Here is a 20,209-nt window from a genome sequence, read left to right as displayed (position 1 = left end):
ATTTTACCATAATTCTCCATTATGTTATCATTGTATCTATTAAAGTTTATTATTTTTGCAACTTTTATGCACAGATTGTTTGCCCTCGATTCATTTTTTTAGGAAGTTTCTTTCTTTTACCAAAATACTTAATAATTTTATATTTCTGTTATTGCACGTGACATTTTTAATTACATTATCATTCCTTTTAAATTTATACTTACCTCCATCGTAATAACAGCGACATCTGGCGGTGTTTGTACTTGTCAAGTGAATTTACTGCTAGTTTGCTAACGTTATAAAGTAATGTAACGTATGTAAAGTACTATTGTAATGAGTGAAATTTAATTCTTTCTGAATGTAGTTGCTTGCAAAGCACGTACAATTAGGCTAAAGATTAAAATTTACCTACACGAAATGAACTGATAGATGTACTTGTCAAAAATTAGGTATAGTAATTTATTACGGCTAAAATGTCCTACAAAATTGGACAACGCGTCGAAGTTCCTGGCAAAGACTGTCAAGGAGTTATTGCTTATATTGGCCATCCAAGTTTTGCTTCAGGAAAATGGATCGGAGTAATACTTGATGAGCCAAAAGGAAAAAATAATGGCACTATTAAAGGTCAATCCTATTTTAAGGTAGGCTGTGTTCTTATACACAAATTATAAAATAGAGATGTAATAATAATTCTTTCATACACTTTCTATTTTCATTACACAGTGTGCTGAAAATCATGGAATGTTTGTACGACAATCTCAACTTATTTTGTTGGATGAGGCAGGTAATAGAACAGAACCTGCTAGTCCATCTTCAGCAGGTAGTAGTGCCACAACACCGGATGAAACAAGTGCAGCACGTGCTAGAAGCCGGTTGAATAGGTATATTCCATATTTTTATCGTATTAAATAATTTTATTACATCATTCTCATTTTTATTTTATCTGCTAGGATAGTCTTGTATACCATTTAACTATATACATTAACTATATTGTCATTAATTTCATGCTAGCATTAGTACACGTCGAAGGAATGAACCTACTGCGTAAGTTAATGTTTTAACTCATTAATCAATGCTTTTAAATTCCAAACCAAAATGCTTATTCATGTCGTAAAGTTTTTCATATAAGTAATAATAAGAATTGGTTATATGGGGAAAGTATAATTAATAGATTGTTAAAATTTATATGCTGGTCATAAAAGAGTACGGAGAAAAACATCTCCTGCCCATGTTACCCGGCAGCAATCTGACAAGCTATCTGGGTAAGAATTTGTGCAAATCGATCATTGAAAAATGCCTCAATATTTGTCACCATTAAATGCTTTTATGTATGTGTAAATAATAAAGAATCATAATTGCTTTTCTTAACTTCCTCTAATTGTATATGGTACACTAAGCATCTTTAATTGCAAGCTTGTAATTGTATTGTAATTTTTATACTACATATGTTATTGCAACTATATGATCACTCTATAAAAAATATGGAAACAAATATAATAATAAAGAGTTTGAGTTTCAATTCATTAACTCTTGATGATGTGATACTAAAAAGTATGACTTTCACATTTAATATCAGTGTCACTTTGCGTTGTAATTTATTATTGCACTTGTGGCTTCTAAAAATATATGTATCTTATATGCAAATATATGTATAACATATTACTGCTGCAAGAAGACTATTATAATTACTCTTTGCAGTTCACGGTTATCCCTGGCTGGTAGTAGGACACTTTTAAGTGCTCCAAGTACAGAAAGTTTATCTGGATCACAACATGAACGTAAAGATGGAGGAGAGTCACTTATACCAGCACCAACTTCTACTAAAAGAGCATCATTCATCGAGGTATTGTTCTTCTGTTTTAAATATGATCGTATTATTTTCACATTATCAATTGCAATAAGTTGTTTTATTCATTATTTATATATGTGAACACAGTAAATGGATTATTCTGAAGATTCAACAAGGCATAAATATATGATACAGTTTTTTGAGTCTAAAGCTACACATAAATTACATATAACAGAATGTTACTAATCTTATATTCAAATTTCTGAACCACTTAAAATAATTTATATCATTGTTAGTATCGTGTTCAAAGAATATTATTCTGTGACTCGATAATAAAATGAAAAATGCTGAAAAATTCTTGCAAATGTTTGACAGAACAATGAGATATTAGATTTTTAAATTTGAGTACATGCTAGATAGTTCCGTTGGCACAGAATGATTCATATGGGAATGCACGTACGTGTTTCAGAAGTCCCCTAGCACGAGCTCGCCTCCCGGCAAAAAGCCAAAGGCCCAAGATGATCACAATAATGTAATTAATACTCATTAATTGTAATATCTCAATTTTTCTCATCTGACCTTAAACTTTCTCATAATAGTTGTTTGTTGATCATAAGCATTGTAACACATGACTTCATAACAACTAGCATCATTGCACTTTGATGGATTTATCTCTTTTTAATGGATTATGGAATTAATTTATCCTCTATCATGTTCACTGTTGTGTTAAACATCTGCTTTGTTAATTCAGTTCTGTGATGCTTTGATAGTCTAAAACTTTTAAGAGGAAATGGTATTGAAAAGCATAGTAATTTTTGTAATGATTAGATACTGAATTCCTCTTAAAGCTTTTTTACCGACGTGATAATAACAACTTTTTCTTTCATAAAAATCTCCCTAACAGCATTATGGTACAAAGGTATATCACTATTTGAACCTTCTCATTTTGTTTTTTAATTTTTTTTTACTAAAAATTAGATATCCCTGATACAACTGCAACTATAAATATAACACTTATAAATCAATAGGATATTATAGATGACTTAGCTGACACTGTGTCTATTATAAAATCATGTAACACAATTCAGATCATTGATTGAATTCCCTACACTTATTAGAACTAATAGAATAATTGGTGTAGCTTGTTGGTGTCTTTTTATCACAATTAATCTCATTAATCACTTTAAAATAGAACTAATTCTACTAAATGTACATAAAACAACATTCCTCTAAAATATGTCTCATATAGGAAATTTGGGGTGTTTTTTTCATTACCGCAAATAAAAAATTATACTCTTTTTGAAGAATTTAAGACAATTCTTTAACAAAATAAATATATATCCAAAGCGTGATAATAAAAGAAACACCCAATTTATATTATGCTGTAGTGCCATTTATTGTTCGTTTGTAATTTAGACAGGTTTTGTAGAGACTCTAAAACCACAATTTGTACCTGGTCAAGTAATGGCAGGATCTGCAGCAGCTGCAAGTCTAGTAGAAGAAAAATTGTCGCATTTGCAGCTTCAACAAGAAAATGAGAATTTGAAATCTCAGGTAAGTCATAGAAAATATTTATTTCTTCTTTGAACTAATTTAATTTCTACGTGTATGACATATAAATTTTACAGGTCCGCGATCTTACTGAAAAAGTAGAAACCTTACGAGTAAAGAGAATGCAAGATAAGGAAAGAATGAAAGACTTTGAGAAAACAAAACTTCAACTAGAACAACTTATTGAGTTTAAAACCAAAGTTATGGAGAGCCAAGTAATACAAATTTTAAAGAAATATTTTAGTACATGAAACAATATACTCGTTCGCTAATGTTCATATTTTATTAATGCAAGGCTAGTCTTCAAAGGGAACTACAACGAGCACGTCAAGAAGCAAGGGACGCACACGTGGCTCGAGAACAATTCCAAGAAGAAATGGCAGATCTTGCGGAAACTGTAGAAATGGCAACATTAGATAAAGAGATGGCTGAGGAAAAGGCTGAAACATTGCAGATTGAATTAGAACAATTGAAGGAAAAATTAGAAGAACAGACATTGGATTTAGAAATATTGCGCACGGAAATATCTGAACGAGTAATACATTGTACTTTTATTATTTTAATATATTTATCAATGTAGAAATAATGATATGAATGATCAATTATAGACCGCGGGAGGTGGTTCAGCTACTGGAGCTTCGAGTTATGAAATAAAGCAGCTGGAACAACAGAACAATCGGTTGCGAGAAACGCTCGTTAGAATGCGGGATCTTTCGGCACACGAGAAGCACGAATTTCAGAAACTTCAAAAGGATTTGGATCAGAAGAAATCAGAGATATTAGAATTAGGTCGTACAAAGGAAAAATTATCCGCGAGAGTAGAAGAAATGGAACATCAGATTGCAGATTTACAAGAACAGGTCGATGCTGCATTAGGTGCTGAAGAAATGGTTGAAATGCTTGGTGAAAAGAAGATGGCATTAGAAGAAAAAGTTGCGGAGTTAGAAGAAGCTGTATCAGATTTGGAAGCTTTACAGGATATGTCTGATCAACTTGCTGAATCATCGAAAGAATTAGAGTTAGAATTGCGTGAAGAACTTGATTTGGCTCTTGGAGCGGCGCGTGATGCGTATCGCCATCGAGATGCGGCTTTAGAAACATTAGCGGATCGTGAATTGACAATTACGAAATTCCGCGAGCTTACTCATCAGTTGCAGGAGCAATGCTTACAATTACAACAACGCGTACAATCAACAGAAACGTCTAAACTTGGAATTGGAGGTGCAGAGCAACAATTAGCAGAAATTTTGGACTTCCAAAAAACCTTTGCTGAAACACGTGCACAAACGAAAGCTGTCGATCTTGAATTACGGCGTTTAGAAGCCGAAGAAGCCCGAAATCATGTGAAGTACTTATTATCCTTTATGCCTCCTGCGTTCTTAGCGCGCGGTGGTGATCACGATGCTATTTTGACACTTTTGCTTATACCCCGTATGATACAAAAAACGGAGATACTTATATCCCAAATGCGAGACAAATACAGGTCTTTAGATAAAATTGATAGAACAGCTGTTGTGAAGGGTCATACGGTAGCGCAATACACTTTCAGAGCTCGTTTATGTTCATACATGTACGCGCTACAAACATTCCTAGGTTGCTTCGATTCTGCTCTAAATGTTTGTACTCCTGAAATGCTGCTTAAGGCTGGAGCAGCTTATCCAGAAATGGCTGCCCAAGAAAAATCTTTAGATTGTTTAATAGATTTAGCTAAAAAGGATCAGTTAGATGAAAATCTACCAATGGACGCTATCGAGAAGTGTTGCGGATACTTCTGTACTATGTTTTCCGTTTTGTTTGGAGAAACTAATAATCAAGCACGTTTGGTGGTTAACGGTACTAGAATGTTAGACAGCTCTTGCGATGCTATCATGACCGACGCTGCTGCGATTAAAATTTTAATTCAAGGAGACGGTGGTGACATAGGTTTACTCTGTCAACATGCGGAAACTACTTGTGAAGTGATTCAACAGCACTTAAGATCAGCTAGAAGACGGGTATTGACGGATCATAGCGCTGCGTACCATGCAGCGGAATCTAGATTAGGACTGGATAAAGACTCCACCGAACAAATGTTTACATGTTATCAGCATGCCGTCAAAATAATGAAGACATTGCAAACATTATTGAAGAGTGCTGTACAAGCAATTATCACAAACGGAGACTTGGATACAGGACTCGCCACAGACAAATTAAAAGAAATGGCTTCTATATCATGTGAGAAAGTTTATGATACCGAAGACGTCGGTCCTGTAGCCACGATTAAAGGAAGCTTAACAGTTATTCAACAATTAGCAGCCAACTTTGCACAAAAAATGGCGGAATGTGAAAACGAGCTAGCAATAAGTGGACAGTTATCATTGCAATTAGAACAAAATGCAGAAAATGAAGCCGCACAACCTATCAAAGTAAGAGCACAGGCAGCAAAGAAAGAAGCAGAAGAGACCAAGATACTTAGCAGAAAATTAGAAGCCCGAGATAGTGATATACGCGATGCGAGGTTAGCTCTTAGAGAAAAGCAAGAGGAATTATGTGAGATGATTTTAAGGAAAGAGGTCGTCGAGAAAAAACTTGCAACTCAACAACATGAACATGAATTAAATGTGGAGAAATTGAAGAGGAAACTAGAAGAAACACAAAATCAATTGAAACGAAAGGAAAAAGAATTCGAAGAGACAATGGATCACCTTCTAACCGATATCGATAGTTTGGAAACTGAAAGAGGCCAATTAAAGGAAAAATTAAAATCTATTGGAAAGAAAACGATGATGTCTCTACCTGTAGGAGAGAATGCAAGTGGAGGTACAACAGCTACATCAGGAATTCAATCTATGGATAACAAATTCCTGATGCAAGAAATAAATGCTCTCAAAGAAGCCTTAGTCAGTGAAAATCAAATGAAGAAAAAATTAATGTCCGATACATTGCGTAAAAAGTTGGAAAATCTAGATCCAATAACACCTATACCAAAGCAGGGATCAACTAATGTTAAAATACTGGAGTTGAAAAAGAAGACCAATGATCTTACCAAGGTAAAGTTTCAAACATTTTTACACATCTGTTCAAATTTAACCAAGAATTATTTTTTAGGATATTAAACAAGCCATGACATTCCCTGCTGTTCCTGATCTAAGGCGTAAGAAGGTATTAGAAAAAACAATGCCACTACATCAACTATTACAACGCCAAATAATCATGAGAGACTTAAAAGATCGGGCGGATCAGTTAGTTGTAAGTAATTGATTTCTAAAGAGATATGCTCGCATAGGTTTGTCTCTTGTTCGAGATTAACAATATTTTATTTCTTTTAGGATGAAGTTCGCGAAGAGATCGTTAAGAGAACAGCAGGAGGAAAGGCCGAAGCTAACTTTGCAGTATTTCCAAATCGTGAAATGGCAGCTGCAATGCAAGAAAATCAATTATTTGCAGCAGAAGTTGCAATACCCCATAAAGGTTCAGAAGAAGTTTTTACCGTTAATGTAGGTACCCACGAACTTAGAAAAATCCATACTTTACTATGCTATTAAGTTTGTTAGCTTTTAGTACTACGTATTTTATGTGGCAGAATATGCTACCGTGCAATTACTATCAAGTACAGTGTGGCTGTAAGATATTAATTCGTAGCTTTTTTCATATTTACTTATAACACAAGATGTGATAGCCGATAATGTTCTGTTGTAACTTATACACAATTAATCTATTTTATACATAAAAAGAGAATAATTAAGTTTTAACATCCGATGAAAGGATCAAATTAAATCTAGCGATAATGTATCTTTTTTGAGCGTGCGATTTTATTTATTTGATCGGCTAAAGCACGATGACCGGTGCATCGTAGCTAGTAGTCTGTATCATTTTGTTGTTTTATAAATTCAAATATCATTATTATTAACAATTCGAACAATAAAGTTCTGCGCCTCTATGACTTCTGTATAATATCTTTTATGAATTATCAAATATATGACTTAAAAATATTTACATAAATATCCTTTACATCATCCCATGTGTCAAGAATATCGCAACACAATTCTTGGGAGCAGGTATATCGTCCATTTTGAACAATATGTTACTACCATTGTGGATAACGATAATAATTGTGTATTGCTATACGAATTGACACTTAATGAAATGGAAACTATAATACAATGTTTCAATTTTTATTTATAGCAATAAAAGAAGCAAATAACCGTTGATATATCCTTCATTATTTATGAAATAACGTATGCCTTAATTACGGTCATATTTTATTATACATACACACATGTATATATGTATACACACACATAAAATGTTATCTGCATACAGGGTGGTTCTCGTATTAAACAATGTAATATTTATATTGTCTTTTAAACAGACAGAAAAATCATTAGTCTCGAACGAAAAATTGACCATCATAATACAAAACTATTTTTTTTTCTTTTGTGATGGACATTGAGGTCAACTTGTATTTTTTGAACAATACTATATATTTTTATTTTCATATTATAACAGTACATGAAAAGATAAATTTGAAAATTCGATACATGATGGTTCACGAATCGGTCATGTCGATTCGTAAAACGAAGTACTGAAATGTAAACGTAAATAGACGCGAATGTATGAAGGAACATATAAGGTGAAGTATGTTTATTTGACATTGTTTGTATTAACTATAATTACGAAACTTACTACAAAATATTTCGGCAATAATATTTACATTATCGAAAGATTTCAAGTTTGATTGAACATACAGGACATCATTTACTTTTAACCAAATATTTCTTTCAAATTGTCTACTCTGTTGCTACCAGTTGCCTCGTTCGGAGATCAATGGATAGGTACGTATGATCCATATAACTGACCAATTCGTACAATAAATTTCAATCTTTTAGACTTTTATTCGTGAAGATATTTACAGTTAATAGTTTGTGACATACCAATTAATAGTATCTTTTCATAAACGCATAATACGAGTGTGCAGAAGCATACAGAGCGATATACTATTCGGAATTTGTAAATTCATCTTTATACATACCATAAAAATACAAGAAATAAAAGTATAAGCTGATTCCAAATTGCGAAATTTTTTTTTTAAATGATCAGTTTCCCGTCAAAATCCAATGAACTTCTGTTCGAAACATTTTTTTTCCTTTTTGCTAAACTAATGGTGACTGATACGAGGATCACTCTGTATATACACATATACATATCAGATAGCAGTAAGTGCATATATCATTAATTATTCATTAACTTACTCGTTCATTCATTCTCACTGCATGGTAATACACACTTTTACTCATTTATTTTGTTTTTAGTTTCCCTCATTTATAATAATAAAAATAATAATAATTAACCATACATTCATTCAAGGAGATTTAATGGTGTAAATCTTTTTTGTTCTTCACCAAACATAAATTGTCCTTTTAAAATATAATAATACACGTAAGATCCAGTCATATTTATCCTTGTATTGTGGATCACATTAAGGCTGACTGGATGTTTTCTTTAGAATGTTTCCACAATAAGAACATGATGAATTAATAACGATCAATTATACATTATTTTGGAAGAAGTGCGTGGAACATGGACGTGAATATTGGCGCTACTAGTATGGTCAGTGTGAATGAAAATTCTCGATGACAGAAACGAGTCTTCGAAAACTCTTTTCTAATCACTGTACGTAACGTGACTTCGCATAACACGGCTCATTATACACATGAACAATCGATTGATCGATCGATTAAGAATTTCTAAGTCACGTATTGTAAACTTAATATCAAAGCAATAGCACGAAGAATACCACTGCACAGTCTCTGCCATTAAAACTACACGGAAGAAATCCTTTGGTTGAATTTGGTTACAGAATTACTTTTCATGCGTTTTTGTATTGTTCTTTTTTTTTCTTTTTTTTTTTAATTATCTTATTTACATGAAAAGTAAACCTGTAATCCATTTTCAATATAAAAAGTCTGTTCAACGTTGATCTTGTTTATTATAATCGACTGAACGTACTCACAGAAAGAAAGAGAGTAAATAATCAAGTTCGTTAGGACAAAAATCCCAGTAATTTGCTCGTTTCTCGATTGACACGGTGTACCTAAAAATTAAACTGTTGCCTTAATGATCGTATTATTTGTCAGTACTTGATCGAAGATACTGCTGTCACTTACTTGTATGTACGCATATATATTCCTATGTGTACGTTATGTATATATATATTTATATAAAAAAATGTTATCATCGGAGTCAATACTATCAAAGGAAAATCTTTGATACCATTGACATGGGGACTTATACAAGAAAAATAACATTTCTCTCAAATTGCACACGTTATATTTATACTATATAGTACTGAGAATGAAACAAAAATTGGGAAGCAACAAACTGTATTTATATCTCAGTACAGTTATATTTTCTTCACACTCTCGCTTAACCATTCACTCATTCTCGCGTGTTTCTTTCTATTTGTAGAATAGATATAAAATTTTGTATGTTGTATTTCATCAACTACCCCGAATATTTAAGAATAGTCACAATGTTCTCTCTTTCTTTCTATGAAAGATATATGTCGATTTTTTTAATTAAATCACACGTTACACCGTTATGTGTATTTTCTTACAAACGTCTTCGGGGCATCAAAACCTTTATTTCAATTAGTATCAACGGTGAATTAAATAGGTAATAACAAAATAAGAACAAGCCACCTCTGGCTGATCTCACTTGGATTTTAAGCCCAAAAAGAGGTGGATCAACCAAAACTCTAAGCTCTAAGAATACACTGAAATTTTCACTGATCAGTGAATTCACAACCGTGTATTCGTGGCATTGTCCTTTATCGTGTACGATACGTTTGTAATCGTAGAACTCCTCTGTCGTATAAACTTAGAGGATTGATTGATTGAACTCTTTGACATGGCATTCATACAAAGTTGAGTACCTGATCTTGGACACTTTTGCAACTGCAAATAGGATTGATGCAATGACGATCGGTTGTAGTTTTAACGTGCTCCTAAAACAAAGAATATGTTATACTTTACACGAATTGAGAGCAAATCAAGTTAAAGTATTAAATACAATATATAACGATATGCGTGTAATTTGCTTTAAAATATAAAATAAAGCACCTGCTTGAGCATTGGGCTGAGTGGGTGCTTGACCTTGGGCTTGTCCTTGACCCTGAGCACCTTGAGCTGCTTGACTTGGACCAGCTGCAGTTGCTCCACTATTAACACTACTACCTACTACTACTTTTTGTTTTAACATTGTCCAATCGAACGTGTAATCATATTGATGATTTAATGTACGAAAGAGTATACGGAAAAGTTGACGAAGATACATGTAATCTGGACTTTCTTCGAAACGTAAACCTCTCGTATAATTTAAATACATCGCAAATTCAGCAGGAAATCCCTGGAAGATTTAAAAAATGTAGAAAAGAGTTTTGAGACTGTACTCTGTGTTTAAAGAAGAATGCTATTATTCGTGAACGCAAAACATACTTTACATAAAACTTCTACGGGTGTGGACATTTTCTTTTCACTTATTTTTTCGTATTTCTGCTTTTTGGTAGCAGCTTTAAGTCCTTGCCAAGGCAAAGATCCTCGATTGAAATACATAAGCACATAACCAAGTGATTCCATATCATCACGACGGCTCTGTTCTATTCCAAGGTGAGCATTAATTGAAGCATACCTTGCTGTGCCTGTTAAATTTTTATCCTCTCGGTACATTATATGTAGTCTCGTACGATTGTCTCTATACTTTTTAGCTAATCCAAAATCAATAATAAACAGCTGAAATTTTGCAAATCACCACCATCATTTTTCAATAAAGATGCATACAAAAAGTAGAGAATAAGCATAATCTAAATCTACTGAAGTAATACCTTATTACAATGACGACCAATACCCATTAGAAAATTATCTGGTTTGATATCTCTATGAATAAAATGTTTGCAATGAACATATTCGATCCTACCAATCATTTGATCTGCTAACATTAAGACTGTTTTAATTGTAAACCTTCTTGTACAAAAAGTGAAAAGATCTTCAAGAGATGGACCAAGAAGGTCCATAACAAGTACATTATAATCTCGTTCTTGCCCATACCTGTATGTAAAGAAAGAGAGTACACATTTGTGAAATTTATATGTTATCAAATAATATTATTCTATTATTAAATTAATTTTATTATTATTTTTATAAATTTATCTCATGCTTAATATTTATTTGCAAAGATAATATCAAAAGTGATAGTTACCAACGTATATGAGGTATTCCTATACCGCCATGCAGAATTTTATATAATTTGGATTCGTATAAAAGTTGTGGATGCCGAGCACGCACAGGCTCCATCTTAACAGCAACTTCCTAAAATATCATGATAAACATTCTTTAATTTATCGAAGTTTTCTAAATATCTACATGCTATACATTATATTGTCTAAACAATATATTTGCACATAATATAACATATGAAATAAGTTTTGTTCTATTCACTTATAGATTACATAAACTTAATGTTCATCTAATTGAAAAATACTATAACATATTACAAAAGCATGTATAGATATTATTTACATTTAATGCTTCTTAAGCATACGAATATATATTATAATACATAAAGTATGTATAAAAGATATATAAACCTTCATCTATAATGGACTTTTAAAACGCTTTAAATGTTATATTGAAATTTATATATGTATAACTTACCTACATGTGTACTTTATTTTATATACAAATAATTATGTATAAATTTATAAGACATATATACAAGAGGTTTAATGTTACATATCTATATGATGACAAATATTGAATGCTATTGTTTATCGAAACATCAATGATGACATTATCTTGGATCTTGGGTTTCTGCTTGTCCTATTTATATATATACATATACGGATACTACATGTGTACACATATATATACTCATATACACACACATACAAATGATACATGGAATATTTTATTTTACATTTATGTCAAAATTGATTGTTATTTTAATAGCTGTTTTCATACTGTTCTATTTTACTACTTAATGGTTAGATAAGCAATTATGACACAATAGTATGAATTGTAAAAGAAATTATGGCATTATATTAATGAGCATAAAATATAAATATCATAAAAAATAAAATGAATATGTTAAATAAAAAATTTGGTGAACTCACATTTAAAAAAACATATAATTTGGTATTTAAAAATTAAAATAACACAAATAAATGATATAAACGTGACAAAAACAACATTGGTATGATATTTTGTTTATAACAAATGTGTTTCAAGTACACAATGGGATACTACATTATTTTAAAACCGCTTAAAAGTTGTTAAAAATGTTTTATTATGCTAGCTAAAAATATATATTTTAATTAGAAAGAATAGTCTATGAACGATGATTATCTCACGTAAACAATATGTGCATCAATATCCATTTTTACATATAGAGGTTAATCGTTGCAGAAGTTCGATAAACACTTGTATTTTAATAAAATTGCGTATACAATTTTTGAAAATACACATATTCTGTGCAACAATTAAGTAACTGTAACTTTAATAATATAAAAAGTTTGCGTTTTACAAAGTTTCTAAGAAAAACAATGTGTATCTCGTGTAACCAATATCCGTATCATAGGAAACGTATTTCATACGAAGTTTAATAACGATATCATTAAAACACATTTTCTGCGATTAACATTACATAAATTACTCGTTGAACGGATAAGAAAAAATGAAAAAAAAAAAATAAGGAACTCGAGAAGGAAGATGTGCTGGCAGGTCGTCTCACATGAAACGGTACTCCTTACCTCGCCATTAGCGATGTTGATACCGAGGTAAATGTCGCCAAAGGATCCAGAGCCAATCTTCCTCATCAGCCTGTATTTGCCACCCACGACAAAATCATTCTTTGCTACTGACATCGCCAACTGCAACGACATATTACTCTTGGCTTCCCTATTTCTGTCCTTCCTCCGCTAGAACCGACGGCGGACTCTGCGACTGGCTCACGTCGGAATCAAACCTGATTTAAAGTACTAAGCGTACCCAGTAGGACTGATACGCCATATATTGGCAAACCCGACGATGTAGAGTCTTTTCGAAGCCGTATTGATGGAGGATTTTCTTCGGTAAAATATGTTCAGGAAACCGTAGCTAAAAGTCACTCTCTAGTGGCACAACAAAACCCCACTAACACGCCGACATTTTCCCTTTCGCTAGAAGCACGAGAGCAACTGACGTTGCGGAAACGATGCGTCACGGCGAGCGGCGTTCAAGTCAGAGTCCTTATCGATGGATCGTTGCCGATTAATCCTAATATCTTTTTCGTCGAATCACGCGGAAATCTTTTCTTTTATTAACGAGAAAAATTTCGTCGGGATGCAGTGTGAGTTTAACATTGCCACAAAATTTCATTGTTCAAAGTGACTCGCTTGAATTCGCGGTACTAGATTTTTCTCAGGGGCGTATCAATATCGTCATAGTTTTTAACCGAACGATATTTTTGAAAGTGATGCCTTAATAAAAAGGAATAATCTTCAAATATGTATGATTTATTTGCTTGATTGTTGTTCGGATGTCAAATAGGAAGAAAAATTAAGGAACGACATCCAATAATTGTTAATATTACCATAAAATTTTATGCGACAGTAAAAAACTAGACTAGCAAATATAAAAGTCTGAAAACAGATAATTTCTTCTTTTTTGTATAGCAATAGAATACTTGTAATAATATTTATTATTAATATAAAAATGTAATTGATTATTCGAAACAATATATTTTTTGAACTATTCATATTTAAATTTGCGTCGGTACACCACTGATATACCGGAATCTTGTGCTACTTATTAGGAACTGCTACAAAGTTATGAAAAATGCATAAAGAATAAGAAAAAGTATTAATAAGTATTTTTTCATTTATGAACAGCAAGGAAAATATATATACAGTATTTTAAAATGTAAATGTTTTTAGCGACATCTAATTGTAAATTGTACGCAGTTGTATTTATATGGTGGAATCGGTGAATGGTTGCATTAGGTGGAAGAAGTTACGTGATTTCCTTATGTGTAATTTATTGTAATTGATATTAAATCAAATCGTAAACAATCAATGGCATATTGTTCTCATAAAGCAGTACGATTGTTTTCGTCAGTATTTATGAGAAATGGTGTTATAGGTATTGAAAGTCTTAATAAAAAATTTATCATGACAAGTTGTTCGCGGGTTGAGAAAGTCTTGGAAAAGCTTCAGAAAAATCCTTTCTTCGACAAATATGCTGAAAAAATAGCGAAATATCAACAAACAAACCCAGATGAGTTTTTGCAACGTGTTGAAAGTCAAGAAGAGAAACTACAAAAAAAGAAAGGTATAATAACCTATATAACGTGCATAAATGTTTAGTATGCGGTTTTTTAAATGAAAATTAATTTGGTTTTTGAATCTTTATCTTACATGTTACTGTTAAAAGAATAAATTTTTATCGGTTATTATTTCATATGCTTAATTGTAAGTATTGTGTTAATTTTTTTTTGTATACGTGTTGTTCGATCAAAGATAAACAAGAAGAAAAAAGTAAATTTTATCAAAGCCAAGCAAAACCCCAATTGGACCAGGACAACCAACCTAGACAAGCTCGTTTAGATGATATTATGAAGGTGGATATGATTCAGGATAAAACTAAGGATGAAATTATAGATATTTGGAAAAGTTATCATAAAGATAAAGATTATATATGTGGCATTTTGACTGTGGATCAGTTTGATAAAATGTTTAACCGTGGAAAGCAATACTCTACATTTTTGTTACCATTACCTAGAAAGGAAGGATACGAGTTTATCGTTAGCCAATTTTATGGATTAGAGGTTCATATGACGCCGCTTCTATGGTATCAGGCGCATAAGGAGAATGCACCAGAATGTTTAACTATGGTCCATTACACTGAATTCAAAGATGACAAAGGCATTATTCTTATGCGAGGCGAATTTGACTCAAAAACCATCAACGTACAAGAAGCACAGTGTTTAGCAAATGAGTTACAATTGTATTATTGCACAGAAAATCCCAAGAGACTACAATTACTGCAAACCTTTACTCACAAACCCGATGAGTTCAAGCACATGGATCTAATAGCACAATTAGAGACATTAGATCTGCATAGTAAATGAATACTTGCTTGTGAAAAAGATTGCAATAATTTAATTCACTGTTACTGATATTGTATATAATGCAGCTGAAATAAAATATAAAAATATAAAAGTTTGAGTTATTTATTTAAAATTAACTAATCAGTGATTCAACTATATTTTCAATCCAATTTAAACATTGTATACTCAATACTTCTGCAGTATTTTATGCAATTCTATTGTATGTATATCTGAATTCTAGTGACAGTTCATGCATTGAGGGAACCTATTCACTCCTCATGGACCTTTCCATTTCCAATAAAAAGAGCACAATCATCATGGACTTATTATGCGAGGAAAAATCATTTTTGTCATAGTGCATCTGAAAAGATGTATATTACTACTCCTATATTTTATGTTAATGGTGGTATGTAGTAATGATTATAAGAATGATTTCATTTCTATATAAAAATGTACATTAATTTATTTATATTATCTTTCTAGCACCTCATATTGGACATCTTTACACTGCAGTTCTAGCTGATACTGTAGCTAGATTCAATTCTATGCTGGGACATTCCGTGTATCTGTGTACAGGTACAGATGAACATGGGACAAAAGTTCAAAAAGCTGCAGATGCTGCAGCTGTACCTACTACTGAATATTGTAATCAGATTTCACATCAGTTTCTAGAAATGTGTAACATGTTTGAAGTAAAATATTCAGATTTTATTAGAACAACCGAAGAGCGACACAAAAACGCTGTTCATCATTTTTGGGTTGTTATATTGATCAGCTACTCGTCTCACGATAGATGTAAACTTATGATAAAAATACTCACGCAGAACTTTAATTTTTTAGGATCGTTTAGAAAAAAATGGACATATCTATCTAGGAAAATATGCCGGATGGTATAACGAAACGGAAGAAGCGTTCGTCTCCGATAAGGATGTAGTAAAACAAGTCAACGCATCTAATAACACTGAAGAAACACGCACAACGTCAGGAGACTTAGTAGAATGGATGGAAGAAGACTCATATAAATTTCGGCTTAGTTCCTTCAAAGATGATTTGCAATATTGGTTAAAACAAGGTATATTTGCGATTTTTTTTCAAATTTAATGAATTCATTGAAATTGAGAAAGAAATTATTACTTACTCAACATTGTGTTTAGAGAATGTAATATATCCAGTAATATATCGCAATGCGTTAAATTATTATATGGACGACCTACAGGATTTGAGTATTTCTAGACCTGTCAAAAGAGTACCTTGGGCGATACCTACTCCTCACGATGAATCGCATACGGTATATGTATGGTTTGATGCATTAGTCAACTACTTAACTTCGGTAGGATATCCGGATGATTCGTTTCGAAAATTGTGGCCACCGACTATCCAAGCAAGTGTCTTCAATTTATACTAATATTAAATAGACTTTGAAATAGTAACCATTAGAATCTCATAATATTTATAAATACAGATAATAGGAAAAGATATATTGAAATTCCATGGCATATATTGGCCAGCATTTCTGATGGCTGCTGGTCTTGAACCACCGAAGCTACTTTTATGTCATGGACACTGGACAGTTAATAAATATAAAATGTCAAAATCTAAAGGAAACGTGGTTTCGCCTTTTACTGTAGCGAACGATCTTACGCGAGAAGGTTTAAGATACTACATTTTGAAACAAGGAGTAATAGATACAAACTCAAGTAAGGATATTTAATGTTACGCTCATAGCACTGTCACGTATGATAATTGGTTTCTTCCTTGCAGGTTACAATCCCGCGAAGGTTACAGAAATAATAAATACCGATCTTGCCAATACATTGGGTAATTTAGTGAACCGATGTTTCGGTAAAACTATTAATCCAAGAAAAGTAATACCTGATCCAGTTGAATGTATAGGTATTCTGAAATCTGACATAGCTATTAAAAACATAAAATCTTTGGAAGAATTAAGCGAGAAGACTGAGAAATATTACAAAGCGTATCAAGTGCATCACGCGATAGAGTCTGCGATAGAAACTTTACATATTGCAAATCAGATGTTCGATCATCATCAACCGTGGCGATTAAGCAAGGCCAAGGATCCCGACTCGATTAAAGAACTAGAAGCTGTGATATCTTTAGCTTTAGAATCCGCACGAGTGACTGTTCTAACATTATACCCGGTCATGCCAAAGTTGTCGTCCGATCTCCTCGATTTCCTTCAAGTCCCTCTCGAAGATCGTACTTGGAAAGATACGAAACCGCTCCATCTGACGAACGATACGAAAGGAGGTAAATACGTGTCAAAAGAAATGGTGTTTTTTAAGAAAATAAAAAATTGATGAACATAAAGAGCGTTTGAATTTTTAATGCGAAATAAGCGTAGATCGTATCGGCAGGTACAGGATAGTAAGGATATAGTAAATCATTCAAAATTTAATACTCGCGTGGAAGTCTTACGCTAATATATTTACAGAAAACGGTCATTCAATTATATCGTTAGTATACATCAACATCGCACACGTGTCGTTCCGACGAAAGAGGATCTCTTTTGCTTCGTTTAACTAGGATATCGAAATTTTCGCTTCCCTTCCTCCGTTTTTTGTGTTTTGCCGCGTTTCTCTCTCTCTGGCCGGAACACAGTGCACTTTGCATCGCAGATATAGATGTACGGAAGAAGCTCAACGAGCATCGATCGATCCTCGTTTCGCGAGGATTTTCTTCGTTTGGATATACGACGCAGATTCGAGTTAGATTCGACGGGTTGTACGACGAGTTTTGCGACACGTTAGCACCTAAACGAAACATCGCTTAAAATGCAAAGGTACGTGGACCACGTCTTGGTGTCCCGTCAAATAGAAAAATAAATAAATGATTATGTACAAGATGGAAAATGAATTTGCGCGGGTCCTACCGCGATCCTAATACTAATAAGCTACGATTCGACAGACGTTACTATTAGTGCTTCGTATAATATTCACTTTTACATCGTAGATGCGCTATCAACACGATTTCAATAAATTACAATTGCTTTACGAGAACGTATTCTAAGTACTATACTCAAATCTTTCTACGCACGAATTTCTTTTCAAATTGATATTTTTCCTGTTCGATTTTTAAATTATCTCTTTTTTTAAATAGATCGATTATGTCTCGGGGATATGTCTTGAACTACCTTCCGGTGATTGTCTTTACGTTAATCTTCTTCTTTTTTGTTCGCTTCCTTTCGTTCTCCACGATTAAAAAAATACTCGGTAAAAAAATTCCTCGTTTAACTCGTCGTTCGTTCCGTGTCACGTTTCTAATACCGATTTTATACCGACAAGACGGAAATACGATGTTGAACTTTTTCCTTTTCTACTCGCGTCCGAATGATCCTAATTATCCTTAATTAGCATACGTTTTCGATAGCCAAAAGACGTTTCTTTTGTCGAGAAAAAGTTCGATAACGTACTCCGCGCCTCAACGAAATATCATAGATTTTGTAACGCGTTACCTGGAACGTTGCACGATGAACTTTCTCGTCAAGTTTCGCCACGACGATTACGATCGCTGTCCTAAACGTTTACAAAGTATCTTCCTTCCATTATTATAAGGGAACTTGAAAAAAGAAAAAGAAAAAACAGAATTACACATCGAACGCCCATAACGTTGTTCATTTCGATAAAAAAAAATTATTCGATAATTACGCGGCGCTAAACCACGCACGAAACCAGCGCAGCGAATGGAACAACGAAGCGTTGTCGATTTTCGCAATTTCATTTACGGTTTCGCGATAGAAAATCGTGAATCATACGCGCGTCTCGTTTCGATAGGAAGATCAAATTCGAAGGGTTGACTCGATTTATATAGCGCTGACGATGGTATCGCGGTGTCTTTGCGCCATAATTCCAACTTGACAACTGTCCGCGCTCGATCTCGGGCTAATATTGCACTCGATCATAGACCCGTTTCGTTTTTGCACGACCACGGAACGAAATTCACCGCATTCGCTGGTCGACGGTTGATTTCCACGACTTCGCGCGCCCTTCGTCAGGATTCTCTTGAACGCTTCACGGAACTCCGTGTTGAAGATGCTGTAGATGATCGGGTTGAAGGCCGAGTTGCTGTAGCCGAGCCAAGTGAGTACCTGTTACGGGTTAATTATCTTTCACTTCGTGTTTCTCTCCCTTCATCGATTAAAATATTTGTCACGCTAAGAGCCTACGAGTTAGGGATGCTCTCTCGGATGTTTGCATAATATAAAAATTACGGTTGTTCTCGGGTCAAAGCGAAACGAAAGAATAAAGTTCGTACTTGGAATGCTCGAACCGATATGCAGGTTTTGCAATATGCGGCGACGATGTTCACGCAGAAAAAGGGTACCCAGCATATCAAGAAAACGCCCATGATAACGCCCACGGTTATGGCTGCTTTGTGATCGGACACATGATAAGGGCTCGTCGGCTTCGTCTTCGTTTGCGGTTTCGGCGGCTTATTGCGTGTACTCTTCGCGCGAAAGCTCTTGGCCATTGACGTGTCTGGCAGTTTCGTTACTGCTCGGATGCTTTTTACGTGTTTCTGTGCGTAGCAGTAGAGTCTGAAATCACCAACACCAACAGCCAACGCGTTAACATTACCCAGTCTGCACGATCCCGTGGCGAATTCGTCTCGAACTTACCTGCAATAAATCCCCAGCATCACGATGCAGGGCACGTAAAAAGATATGGAAGAAGAGACTACCGCGTAGGTGGGTGTAAGGTCTAAGGCGCACGTAGGGTGTTCCTGAAAGATAAGTCGATAAAAAGAGATAGA

General features: G+C 33.6%; 4 protein-coding genes across 11 annotated transcripts in view; 2 read left to right on the top strand and 2 right to left on the bottom strand.

The window, feature by feature from the left end:
- Positions 1-244: 244 nt before the first annotated feature.
- Positions 245-7,290, top strand: DCTN1-p150 (dynactin subunit 1). Of its 4 annotated transcripts, XM_076539139.1 has the most exons (12): positions 245-620; positions 703-860; positions 991-1,023; positions 1,182-1,241; positions 1,678-1,822; positions 2,238-2,300; positions 3,185-3,322; positions 3,397-3,534; positions 3,615-3,854; positions 3,928-6,348; positions 6,407-6,547; positions 6,628-7,290. In XM_076539139.1, the coding sequence occupies exons 1-12, from the start codon at positions 453-455 to the stop codon at positions 6,841-6,843; spliced, it is 3,921 nt and encodes a 1,306-aa protein (XP_076395254.1). In that variant the 5' UTR covers positions 245-452; the 3' UTR covers positions 6,844-7,290. The 4 variants fall into 4 exon arrangements, with proteins under 4 accessions (XP_076395254.1, XP_076395255.1, XP_003708572.2 ...); XM_076539140.1 differs by lacking the exon at positions 2,238-2,300 and having other exon boundaries at positions 246-620; XM_003708524.3 differs by lacking the exons at positions 991-1,023; positions 1,182-1,241 and having other exon boundaries at positions 246-620.
- A 1,898-nt stretch (positions 7,291-9,188) lies between these two features.
- LOC100875097 (casein kinase I) lies at positions 9,189-13,522 on the bottom strand. The gene is made up of 7 exons (XM_003708593.3): positions 13,342-13,522; positions 13,104-13,223; positions 11,555-11,664; positions 11,181-11,403; positions 10,795-11,088; positions 10,420-10,705; positions 9,189-10,304 (listed from the first exon to the last, which is right to left on the bottom strand). Exons 1-7 carry the CDS (start codon positions 13,360-13,362, stop codon positions 10,294-10,296), a joined length of 1,065 nt encoding a protein of 354 aa, XP_003708641.2. The 5' UTR covers positions 13,363-13,522; the 3' UTR covers positions 9,189-10,293.
- Positions 13,523-13,659: 137 nt separating this feature from the next.
- MetRS-m (Methionyl-tRNA synthetase, mitochondrial) lies at positions 13,660-17,767 on the top strand. 3 transcript variants are annotated; one of them, XM_076539141.1, is made up of 8 exons: positions 13,660-13,681; positions 14,473-14,661; positions 15,681-15,845; positions 15,923-16,197; positions 16,280-16,511; positions 16,594-16,820; positions 16,902-17,136; positions 17,201-17,767. In XM_076539141.1, the coding sequence occupies exons 1-8, from the start codon at positions 13,675-13,677 to the stop codon at positions 17,755-17,757; spliced, it is 1,887 nt and encodes a 628-aa protein (XP_076395256.1). In that variant the 5' UTR covers positions 13,660-13,674; the 3' UTR covers positions 17,758-17,767. The 3 variants fall into 3 exon arrangements, with proteins under 3 accessions (XP_076395256.1, XP_012153503.2, XP_012153502.2); XM_012298113.2 differs by lacking the exon at positions 13,660-13,681 and adding an exon at positions 14,069-14,190 and having other exon boundaries at positions 14,268-14,661; XM_012298112.2 differs by lacking the exon at positions 13,660-13,681 and having other exon boundaries at positions 14,260-14,661.
- A 98-nt stretch (positions 17,768-17,865) lies between these two features.
- Dop1 (dopamine receptor, D1) overlaps positions 17,866-20,209 on the bottom strand; it is a 33,172-nt gene continuing 30,828 nt past the window's right edge. The window contains exons 5-9 of one of the 3 annotated variants that reach the window (XR_013040361.1): positions 20,076-20,179; positions 19,712-19,994; positions 19,400-19,544; positions 18,912-19,015; positions 17,866-18,210 (exon numbers count right to left, since the gene is read on the bottom strand). Coding sequence is in view for 2 of the 3 variants with exons in the window: in XM_076539142.1 (XP_076395257.1) it covers positions 19,260-19,544; positions 19,712-19,994; positions 20,076-20,179 (672 nt within the window). In the remaining variant the exon portion in view is untranslated. Of the gene's footprint in view, positions 19,545-19,711; positions 19,995-20,075; positions 20,180-20,209 lie in introns of all 3 variants that reach the window. The other 2 variants (XM_076539143.1, XM_076539142.1) reach the window with 2 other exon arrangements.

Source organism: Megachile rotundata, chromosome 13 (assembly GCF_050947335.1).
Source record: "Megachile rotundata isolate GNS110a chromosome 13, iyMegRotu1, whole genome shotgun sequence".
Taxonomy (NCBI): Eukaryota; Metazoa; Arthropoda; class Insecta; order Hymenoptera; family Megachilidae; genus Megachile; species Megachile rotundata.
This window is presented reverse-complemented; position numbering and strand designations above follow the sequence as displayed.

What these genes read in the sequence shown, in the direction of transcription:
- DCTN1-p150 (XM_076539139.1), top strand. Translation starts at nt 453, where the DNA reads ATGTCCTACAAAATTGGACAACGCGTCGAAGTTCCTGGCAAAGACTGT. An exon ending in GCTAGAAGCCGGTTGAATAG is followed by an intron (nt 861 to 990) that starts GTATATTCCATA and finishes ATTTCATGCTAG; the next exon opens with CATTAGTACACGTCGAAGGA. An exon ending in AGACCAATGATCTTACCAAG is followed by an intron (nt 6,349 to 6,406) that starts GTAAAGTTTCAA and finishes ATTATTTTTTAG; the next exon opens with GATATTAAACAAGCCATGAC.
- MetRS-m (XM_012298113.2), top strand. Translation starts at nt 14,406, where the DNA reads ATGGCATATTGTTCTCATAAAGCAGTACGATTGTTTTCGTCAGTATTT. An exon ending in TGTGGCCACCGACTATCCAA is followed by an intron (nt 16,821 to 16,901) that starts GCAAGTGTCTTC and finishes TTATAAATACAG; the next exon opens with ATAATAGGAAAAGATATATT. An exon ending in AGTAATAGATACAAACTCAA is followed by an intron (nt 17,137 to 17,200) that starts GTAAGGATATTT and finishes TCTTCCTTGCAG; the next exon opens with GTTACAATCCCGCGAAGGTT.
- LOC100875097 (XM_003708593.3), bottom strand. Translation starts at nt 13,362, where the DNA reads ATGGCGTATCAGTCCTACTGG. An exon ending in TCAACATCGCTAATGGCGAG is followed by an intron (nt 11,665 to 13,103) that starts GTAAGGAGTACC and finishes ATGATATTTTAG; the next exon opens with GAAGTTGCTGTTAAGATGGA. An exon ending in TTGGTCGTCATTGTAATAAG is followed by an intron (nt 11,089 to 11,180) that starts GTATTACTTCAG and finishes GCAAAATTTCAG; the next exon opens with CTGTTTATTATTGATTTTGG.